General features: G+C 31.6%; 1 protein-coding gene across 4 annotated transcripts in view; it reads left to right on the top strand.

Annotated features, from left to right (window-relative positions):
* Positions 1-10,939, top strand: part of LOC106464639 (brefeldin A-inhibited guanine nucleotide-exchange protein 1-like) — a 101,486-nt gene that overhangs the window by 40,127 nt on the left and 50,420 nt on the right. For all 4 annotated transcript variants that reach the window (XM_022392385.1, XM_013924796.2, XM_022392386.1 and 1 more), the window contains exons 12-14: positions 804-951; positions 9,305-9,506; positions 9,980-10,091. In XM_022392385.1, the coding sequence (XP_022248093.1) occupies positions 804-951; positions 9,305-9,506; positions 9,980-10,091 (462 nt within the window). The remainder of the gene's footprint in view (positions 1-803; positions 952-9,304; positions 9,507-9,979; positions 10,092-10,939) is intronic.

The raw sequence follows: 10,939 nt of genomic DNA on the forward strand, positions 1-10,939 counted from the left end.
CAAGTATTTGGTAATTCTAAAGAATGATAAGTATTCTCACCCTTGCTCATTCAGTAGTCAACAGGGATCTGTGAAGCATTACTATAGTGTTGAAATTTACATTCTGTTAATGGCATGAAAGAATTAACCCCATAAAATGGAAAGAATGACAAAATATTCTCTTGTCCTAACACTTTTGCACAGTACTGTATGAATATAGTATTTATACTGTACAATGTATTATGTTTCATGCAATGTAAACTACCCTAAAGAAAGCACAAGTGATGAAATATTAACCTATAAATTATTCTTTGTTGAAAAAATATTTTAATTCAATGTGAATAGAATAAGAATATTTCTTCTTAAGGCAAGATTAAGAGTGACACACATTTTACAACATTAAATATTTTTAATTGGAATTTAGACACAAATAGTTCTGTAAGAAAATAAATGAAACTAATGTAATTGTAGATGATGCTCAGTTTTTGATCTTGAGATAATATGAAGTATCTATCCTTTGGAGTACTTTCCGACCACTTAAGTACATCTCACTTATGAAAAAAACAAAAGAAAAAAAACTGATAGCTTATTTGTATAATAGAGATTATCTTGCATTGTTAGTTTACTACATGGAGTTAGGACCAACTTAAATCTTTTAAACTGACCAAAATTAATAGATGTTATTGGGTTTATGGCTGAAAATATGGCTAACAATGGGGGTATCTGCAAATGAAACAATGCATTCTAATCTGATTTTAATCTTTGATCAAGTAGATATCTTGCTCTGATCAGAAGTTAATATATTCATTACATTTTACTTTCAGGGCAGGCAAGCATTAGAATTAGGAGCCACTGTCAATCAGGAAAAATGTATGAGAATCAAAGGACTGGAATGCTTTGTGTCTATTTTGAAGTGCAAAGTGGAATGGAGTAAAGATTTATATGTTAATCCTAACCAGCAAACCAGTCTTGGTAAGTTGATTATGTATTGTGAAGTAAAAGTAAAATATGAACTTTGAGCAGAAAATTGATAAAGGTTAGTTTATCATGTTCTTGGAACTTCTCTTTGACCATTAGCTGACTTTTATTCTGCACATTAAGCTGTTTAGAGTCAAGTGTACAAGAACATTGAATGTCCTCTTGCATCCTCTCTTCCATCTCTTGCAAATTGGGTAGGTGTTCTGTGTTGAAGATCTGGTGTGCCCTCATTTGATCCAAGCTTGATTCTGGCTCTTTGGTTTATGGTTTTAATCACAAACTCAGCCTTGAAGATGTTTGACCCTGTGCATTATCAGGTGCTTCAGCTCTGCATGGTAGCTTTCCACACTTCTTTGATCCAGAGTTTGCACAATGAGTCCTATGAACCTCTACTTCAGATGTTTGCAACTTTCTCTGCAGTATGCTACAAACTTCCAATATTTACCCTGGCATTCCACTTGTCATTGTGTCTTCATGCCTTGGTGGACTATGCTTTTGCAAATAGACAGTTTGGATTCTGCAATATGATTCAATTTGAGACCCATTTCAGCCAACTGTGCCTAGAAGGTAGGAAGAACAATGATCAGCACATTCCTCTTTGCATGGCTTGTTACCATCCTTGTTTTAGATCTTTCTCTGAGTCATTTAAAGACTTTCAATGCTCTAAAAGTTTTTTTTTTATGAAACACCTTTCAAACCATTCTTATATCACCATTTTTACAGATTCTTCAAAATCAGGTGATGTCGTGGACTGTGCTATGAATTGCTGTGGCTTTGTGGTTGCTAACACACACCCACTGTGGATTCTGTGTTCACTGTTAAGTTATATGCCATTTCATTTGCCCTTGATTATATAAATGCTAAGTAGTACACTAATTTCACAACTTGTACTGATTTGCTTAGCTCTTTTAAAGCCCTGTAATCCTTCACTGTAAGTTGTCACCCAGTTTTCTTGGGACATTAAGAAAAGACTGACTTATTTTTTGTTTTCATTCATGTCTTCATTTTTTCAGTGACATCACCACAAAACCAATCTGATATCGCAGCCTTGCATGTTCCTTATGTGTACTTCAGGTCTTTCATTAAAGCAAGGCTTTATGCCAGTTGGTAGTCAATTTAGGTTGAGCAACATCTGAACAAGCTTTTCTAGTTAAAGCCTTGCTGTTTTCTGGCTGTTTAGTTTATGTAGGAACTGGAGGAAGAAGTTGTCTTTACAAGGCTCCACATTAGCCACAGTTTACAAGCAAATGAATTTCTTTTATAAGAGATTGTTCTGCCGTAATATGGCCTTTGTGACATTCAAGTCACAATTGTCCATGTTTTACTTTTATTTATGCTGTATCTATGACTTCCAGTGATACCATCATTTTTGACATACTTTATTTACCCTGTGGTTTAAGTTTGACAATGGACAGTGCCATTGGCAACAATTACGCTGTTCAAGTTCGTTGTGTTTTTAGCTTTTATAGGTCATTTTAATTCTATTTATTTTTTTAACCTTACTAAAAAACCAAAAACAAGGAATTTTTCAGTAACTTTTTTTATTTTTATACATATTTTACTTTGCTTCCTTTGATTTTTTATACTCAATTAAAACAAAATGTTTGGCACAGACAGCAGTTACGTCTTATAAGCTAAAGCCCTAACTACTAACCAGTTTATCATACTTTTTACAGCAACCCTAATCAGAAAATCAGTCTTAGTTTATCATGTTTATTGATAGTGAAAAAAAGTTGTTTGGATTTGTGAATTTATCGGGTTTTGCCACAGTGAAAACAAGACCATAATGTTAACCCTGACCAATTACAAAATGTTTTTATGAGATTGTTTAGTGTTAGTGGAAACAAAATTTGTATGGTGACTCTAAACAGAATACCAGTCATGGTGAGCATATTATGTTTGTATCAGTTGAAAGAAGAGTAGTATATTCATATGTTAATCGTAATCAGGAGGCCAGCCATGATGAATCTATGTTTTGTGAAAAAAAAATAATTTTGTAATTAGCCCTAACCAAAAAACAAAGTGAGTTTCATGTTTTGTGTTACTGGCACCAAGTCTTATATGCTAATGCTAATAAAATAAAATGTTGGTTAATTTTTCATATTTTTGTTTTTTTAACTCTTTTGTTACTGACTCTGGGGATTACACTGACCACTTGACCCCAAAGTGACCGTCAGAGTTTCCATACTATAACTTTTAACGTGTCTTGTGTACCTTCATGAAAATTTTTCAAGTTTGTAGTAAACATTAAATTTTTGAATTAAGTATTTTTACTTAAATTTATCTGTGAATATATGGACTGCTCCAAGTGCAAAGTGATTTTAATGTTAAGATTAAAAATACTTTATCTGAAATTTGTGAAGTTTCATTTGCATACTCTTTAAAACTTTCTAAGTAAGTATAAAATTATTGTTTTTCAAGAAAACTTTATATTTTATCCTTTATTTTCTCAACTCTACATCTATACAGGGTTGGTCGATTTGACTGACTTCGTAATCACCATAAAACTTTAAAGGTTGAAAAATGTGAAATAAAGTGAGTAGTACTATCTTCTTCGGTATTGACTATGAACTTTCAAAGTACTTCCCCAGAGAGTTTCTGCTTCACATCTGTTTCCTATGTTTATTTTACTGTTAATTGTTGAAGTAGAAACTTGCAGATCATATAGCAGTGAATCGCTGCTCTTGCCATTAGACTGTTTATGTGACATTGTCGATAGCAATTAAGCTCAAGCAATGCAATTACCACAACTTTCCCACAGAGTTTATCATAATCGTGGCTCCAAGAACTCAGTGTGAGAGGATTTATCAGCTTGTTTATAGAATTGTCTGAAATAATAAAAGTGAGAGAAAATGTTTATGATATGGCTCTATACAAAGTCCAGGCCAGTCCAATAAACTTGGTAGGTATTTGGATGTTAGTTATCCTTCCTGGATGGTAGGAATTTAGCAGTATAGGTGTATAAAATGTGTAAGTATATATATATATATTTAATATTATTATTTACTCATAAATTCGTAATTTTTAGTTATATTTTTTAAAACTTGAAACAATAAATATAGAATATATAGAAAAAATATAGATTTCTGGTACTTACAATGTTATGAAATTGACTTTTACTTGTGCATTGTACTTGCCACAAGCCTTGATTATTCTTTCAAGTGGAGGGGATAGGCAAATTACTTTTTGTAGATTTCAAAGATGCATTTTAGAAAACTAAAAATTATCAAATGGAGTAGTTGGCAGGGCTACCCTCATAAGTTTGCAAAATATATTAACTCTCTTAACATGGGCTCGGTCAATATGACCAACCACGTGAGCTCTTTGTACTCATTTAAAGTCTTTATAGTTTTGATATTATTAACTTTTAATATAGTATATATATATCTTCACAAAATTTGGCAGGCTTTCAGTAAACATTACAAGTCTTTCACATACAAAGAAATCATATTTTTAGTGAAGCATTTTTTATAAACCAAAAAAAAAGATTTGTTTGTGAATATATTGAGTATTTTTTGACTAGTTTTCATCTCAAAAATCTCAAATTTCATTTGTGTAATCTCTACAACCTCCTAAATATATTTCACATATTTGTTTTTAGTGAAAATTTATAACTTGTCTGTTATTTTCTCTGCTTTAACTCTATGCAACGTCAGTCAATTTGACCAACCTCATAACCACCAAAAAAAGAAAAAAAACTCAAAATATATCTAAATGTTACCTATTTTTTCTTTTTAGAATGACTTCAAATTGTAACATGAAACTACATTTGTTTATTCTAAGTAGCTTTAAACTCATAACAGTATACATCTATTTATAATTTAATTTTATTGTTTTATTGTCATTTGAACCAGGTCTAACTACTACTATTCATGCCATTTTAAATCGCTTGTGGAACATTTTTCTTATTATTATTTCTTTTAACTAATCTAACCTAAACAGATCCCTATTTTTACATTTTAGTTACTTTTATAATATATATATGAAGAATAAACATGAAAAACAAGAATTAAAGTACTTACCTAGGTCTTTTTTTTTTGCTGTTGACTGTCGTTGACACTTAACCATATTTTTCTTATACTAATGGTAGTAGTGTACAAAATAATTTTTATTTAATTAAATGATACACCAAAGAAAATAGAATAATAACATGCAAAAAGCAGACAATTTCCTCTAACTATTACAATTTTTCTGGCTTTGTTACAAATTCATCCAAGCTAGTCGTTGTCTTCCCTGTGGGAATGAAGCTTGTACTAACAGAGAATATGATAATTCTTTGTTCAGAAAACAATAATGTAATATGCCATTTGATAGATGAAAACCTTGGCTTTCTATTGGTTATACTTAACATAGTATTAAGAGTAAGAGAGAACTGTTAACAAATCCTGAAATAGAGAATGTGGTCTGATTTTCTGTTTGATGGCTCTGTAACCAAACAAGATTGAAGGCTATGAAAATTATGGTTTGTCTGAGCAGTGACAATTTTATAGTGAGTAATTTACATTAAATTTTATACGTATTGGAGAGGTGGTGAATAAAATAGTGAAGAGGGGATGCCTAGAGAAAATCTAGTGAAAAGGTCACATTTTTCACATTAGGGGAAATTCAGGATTTTTTTAAATATTGATTTATAAAATTAAGAACTTAAAACTTATATATTATTAAAATATCGATTATTAGCTATACTTTTATGATATATATATATTGGTATAATGTGAACAAAAAGTACTTTAATTAAATTTTGAATTAAGTCACTAAAACCTTATGTCATATGAAATAAAGGATGCCCGTGGTGATAGGGTTAATATTTTGTAAATGAAAAAGGAGAAGGTTATTATTTGATGTTTTTGGTTGTTAATATTTAAAGTTTGAGTTTCTAATTTGTTAACCACTATAGATGTATGGTAGGCTTAAGAAATATATAATGAGCAATAAGACAAGAAGACATGCCATATGACACACACAAAAAAAAAATTGGAATTTTTTTAAAAATTGTTTTTTTTTAATTAAGAAATTGAATCATATATTAAAATTTAAATTATAAACTATGTTTTTATGACAATTTTATTGATGAACAATAGGGCTGAAACGAATATTATAAGTAGTGCTTCGAAGCTTCTTGCAAGATAACTACTGAAGCTTCTTACAATTGAGTATACTTGTTATATTATAACAATGTATGTATTTAATTTGTTACAGTTTGATTGTACATGAGTTTGACCTTCAGGCATTTGACCTGTCAAAGTTTAATATGACTGGACAGCAGTTGTGTAGTCTGAGCAAGGAAGATTTCCTAGAGTTTGATTACAGGCTTTCTGGAATCTGGAAGCTTTTATTTAGTAACATTACATAGTATTGTCAGTCACAAACCACCCAAGTTTCCATCAGCAGTACCCAGTAATAATAGTCAGTATAATGCAGTAGTTAAAATAGTTAGTACAGTAGGTTTGAATAGTGTAACACACATGCACTCTCACACTATAAATAATATAAATACTATTGTAATGACAGTTTGCTTAAATTTTTGTTAAAAAAATTAATGCGTCAACATTTTTTGGTTTTAAAGAACTTCGTAATTTAGTGACTGTTAAGCCTGCCATAGAGAAAACTCTTTCTGAAGATGTGGTTGTAGCTGGTATGCACAGTAATCGTCTAGCCACAAATGAAACAACTTTGAAGCGACCAGCATTTAACTTCCACCATACATACTCTTTATACATCTCCATCAGCTCAATGATGCCTTTCTTTAGGGCTTCTTGTTCAGTTTCTGTGTATCTACCCAAGGTAAGATTTTTAAATCGAGGGTCAATAATAGCTGTCAACAGCATTGGGTGTGCAGCATGCAAAGATTTGAGTTCAAATCTCTCAGAGATCTCTGATGACACAATATCTTTGAATTGCTTGATTATGCCAGAATCCGACATGTCTGGCTCTAGCTGGTCAAGAATACCATGTAATATTGGAAACACAGCTGACATTGACACATTTTCTTCATAACTCAGAAAGGTCGTTGCAGTACTAAAGTTTTCCAAAACCTCCACTAATTCTTCAGCTAGTTTCCACTGTTCAGATTTTAAATCCAAGTATCTATTACTAGGTTTTGTTACTTGACTATCTGACAGAACAGCAGTTACAGGCCACCTGAGTTTTAACAGACGATCTAACATTTCATATGTTGAGTTCCATCGAGTGACACAACTGTTGATTAATTTTTTACCAAACATGTTCATGTCGACTTGTTTCTGTTTTAGAGCTTGTGATGCCACTACACTGTGGTGAAAGTGTGTAACAATCTTCTTCCCAGCAGCCTGTCAATGGAATTGATTTTAAACCCTGCTAGTATACAGAGTTGAAGGCAGTGAACAGTACAATGTAAGTTTTGCCAATTTAGTTCTTCATGCAAAATTTCTATGGCAGCCTTCATGTTGGACCCCTGGTCATGGCTAACCATTCTAACAGTATCCATAATCTCCAATTCTTCCACCACTTTCTTCAGCTTTTCTGCAATGTTTATCCCCGTGTACCATTCTGGGAAAGGTAAGGTTTCCAGTACAAAGGCCTGTAGCACCCAGCTGTTATCAATGTAATGCGCTGTTACGGTGATGTAACTTTCTGTCGCGATGCTCGTCCATATATCCGTGGTTAACGATATAAACACTGCTTCTTCACTTAGCCTTTCTTTCAGACGTTGTTTGCACGTTGCATTTTTAAGGTTGATATCAGCGGTAAATTGTTTTCTGCTTGGTAAGACATATCTCGGCTCCAAGTACTTCATTAAGTTACGAAAACCATCGCATTCAACAGTTTGAATGGGGCGTAGGTCTTGAACGATCATTTGAGTCACTCTATCTGTTATATTCTTTGCACGTGTATCATTGCACTTCGCAGGCCTTACAAATCCATCAAGAGTAGGCATCTTCCTGCTCTCCGTTGTGGTTGTCTCGATGTCCGGACAGTAAAGAGTCGAGTGCTTCGACGCAAGGTGATTCCGTAGGTTTGTTGTCCCGCCTAAATAGGTAAATTCTTTTTTACAAATAGTGCACATGGCTTTCCTACGGTCGTGAAGTTTCTTATAAAAACTCCATACGTCCGAAACTTTTTTACAGCTACTTCCAACCACGCCCTTATCTGATGCCATTTTTTCTAATCAAAAATTTTATGCATAGCGCATGCGTATAAAACTATAAATAAACATGTGAACATTCGAATGGGCACTGGCAGATCTGAAACCTCTGTCAGCCCTAATGAACAACGATAAGAAAATTTAAATTAAATTTTCTAAATAACTCCAAAATGTTGTGACATGCTCCCTTTGACCTGTCCAGACAGTGAGAGGATTAATGGTGAAATTAAGTCAGGAATATTAACTATAGCCAGCAGACTAGTTTCAGTGAATTTGTGGTATTGCAGTCATACAGTGCATTTTCTATTTTCTTATATTAATATAGGAATTTTCAAAATTGTTCATATTGAGTGATTCTATGCAGATTTTGCATAAACATGTTGATCAAACAACAGTTGAGTTTAATATTTTCATTCTAGTTACCTTTGGTCTTTTATTGGTAATACCTGTTCTGCCTATGCAGATATTGTATTGATGTTAAACATTGTGCAAGCAAGCCAGTGACAGCATTGCTCTTCATTGAATCAGTAGGTAATATTTAGAGGCTACAGCCTTCACTATGTTGTATGAGAACGACTAGTCGTGTGGGAAGTAATAGTTGTTATGGGTAAATCTGACATATCCTGTAAAGTAAAAGAGTATTGGATTAACAAAGTTCTACTTGATTTTTAACATGAGCCATTGGACGTTTCCTGAGAGACAAAAACTTTTGATTGATTCACAGATTGGTAGGAAATGATAATCCAATGTTTACACAAGTTTTGTGCTTTGATCAAATACTAAAGATTGTTTCATATTTTACATCAATTCTCCAGTTTGTTTATTTTCTTAGTATTAAACTCATTCATTTAGCTAAATTTAGATTTACTTTATAATTTTTCTGATTGATCCTCCATTTATAAAGTGGACATATCTGATACTTGTGCAGAAATTAGTTTCACCTGAGAATAGAAAAAATTCATATTTAATAACGAAAACTAGACTTGTATGTTAATTCTAACCATAAAACAGTCTTGATGTGCATTATAAAATTTCTAATATTGAGAGAATGTACTTTTATGTTAATTAAAATTAAAAACAGTATTTAGAATTGTGAATTGTGTGTTTGATCACATTCTAGAGAATTTTAAAATATTTTAGGTATTTGATTTGAAATTAAACTTTTTATTTTTTGCAGAATATTATTTGCACAGATATCTTAAGATTAGAGTTATTGTCCTGTAGGTCAGGAACGACAAAAACCTCATTTGGATGACTTAGATTCAGGCAAAGGAACTATGACAAGCTATGGTAGCACAAATTCTCTAAGTTCTACAAACAGCTCACATGGTGGCAGCTCTGTAGCCTTAACATCTCTTCCTGATAACCCAGAACAGTTTGAGGTTTTGAAACAACAGAAAGAGATCAAAGAACAGGGAATAGACCTGTAAGTTCAGTATTTTTTATTGTGTAATGGAAATATGAAGAGGAATCCAATACTGATTAATTACATTTTTAGAATTCTGTATATAATATGGCTTTTTGAAACCTTGATTTACCATGACTTGATTTCAATAATAATACTTAAGTATCTTGAAAGAAAACAGAATATGTTTAGTAAACAATAGCTCCTTTTTTTTTATAAGCTCATGGATTGTTAGTTTGTGATTGTGTTGGTTGTTGTTTTTGAAAACCAAGGAAATTTGATTTTGAAATCTTTGCAAGTTTCAAAATCTAACATTAGTTCTTGTTTGTTATGTTAATAATAATAGTAGTATATAGTATAGTCATAAATAATGTTTTGAAAATAAATACTCAATATTTAATAAAAATAGCAATTTCACTTGACTTTTTTCTGCCAGAAAATATTTTGAAAATATTATTTTGTTTAAACATGATATTTATATTTCTGTTATTCAGCTTTAATAGGAAACCCCGACGTGGAATTGCATACTTACAAGAACATGGTTTACTTGGTAAAGCTCCATGGGACATTGCTGATTTGTTCCATTCTGATGATAGACTTGATAAGGTATTTTTAAGAAATCTACAGAATTAATGCTTTGTTTTTATGTATTTATGTTTTTAAGATTTCTATGAAACTTTGTGATTTTGAGCATATAAGACTGTGAAATGGCATGAGATACTGTAATATGAAGCTTATAGTTTGTAAACACTATTTGTCATTTAATTTTTCTCAAATACTAATTATTTTTAAATGAAAAGTCTATGAAGCTAATAGATGAAATTAGCTTTAAGAAATGTAAAGGTGCAGAGAATAATTTGTCCAGTAATGATATTTTTGGCTCTTCCAGAATTAAGTTAATAGAAGATTTGGTATTGAAACACTCCTATGTAACTTTAAATTTTTTTTTGAAACATTGAAAACTGAGTTTACATGACATTCAAACTCTTGTTTCATCTAAACCCATAGCTATGGCATGTGTTTGAACCTCATTTTGTTTAACCCTTTCAAGACAGATCACGAGTGAAAGGCCATGTTATCTCGTTTATTGACTTGCATTCAAAATTTTATTGAACTACTATTTCATAAATTTATGTCAATAAGTTTGGTATCAAACTGTAGATTATAATTCAAATTTTAGTACTATATATATTACTAAATTTCTTAATTTAAAAGCAAATATTTAAAAAACACAGATAAACATAGATTTTTTTATTTTATGTGGTATGTTGAATGCAGCACTGGTTCAAATTAGATGTTTGTGAAGTCCAAGTACTAAGTCTATAGTTTCAAATGAATTAGAAACTCAAATTACCAATATTGACAAGCTAGAATATAAAATAAGAGCCTCTTATCTTTTAAATTTGCTGAAATATTGCTCATGAAATAAAACAAACACAGTAGCACCCCGCCCA

The sequence above is a fragment of the Limulus polyphemus genome, unplaced genomic scaffold (assembly GCF_000517525.1).
Source record: "Limulus polyphemus unplaced genomic scaffold, Limulus_polyphemus-2.1.2 Scaffold1707, whole genome shotgun sequence".
Lineage (NCBI taxonomy): Eukaryota > Metazoa > Arthropoda > Merostomata > Xiphosura > Limulidae > Limulus > Limulus polyphemus.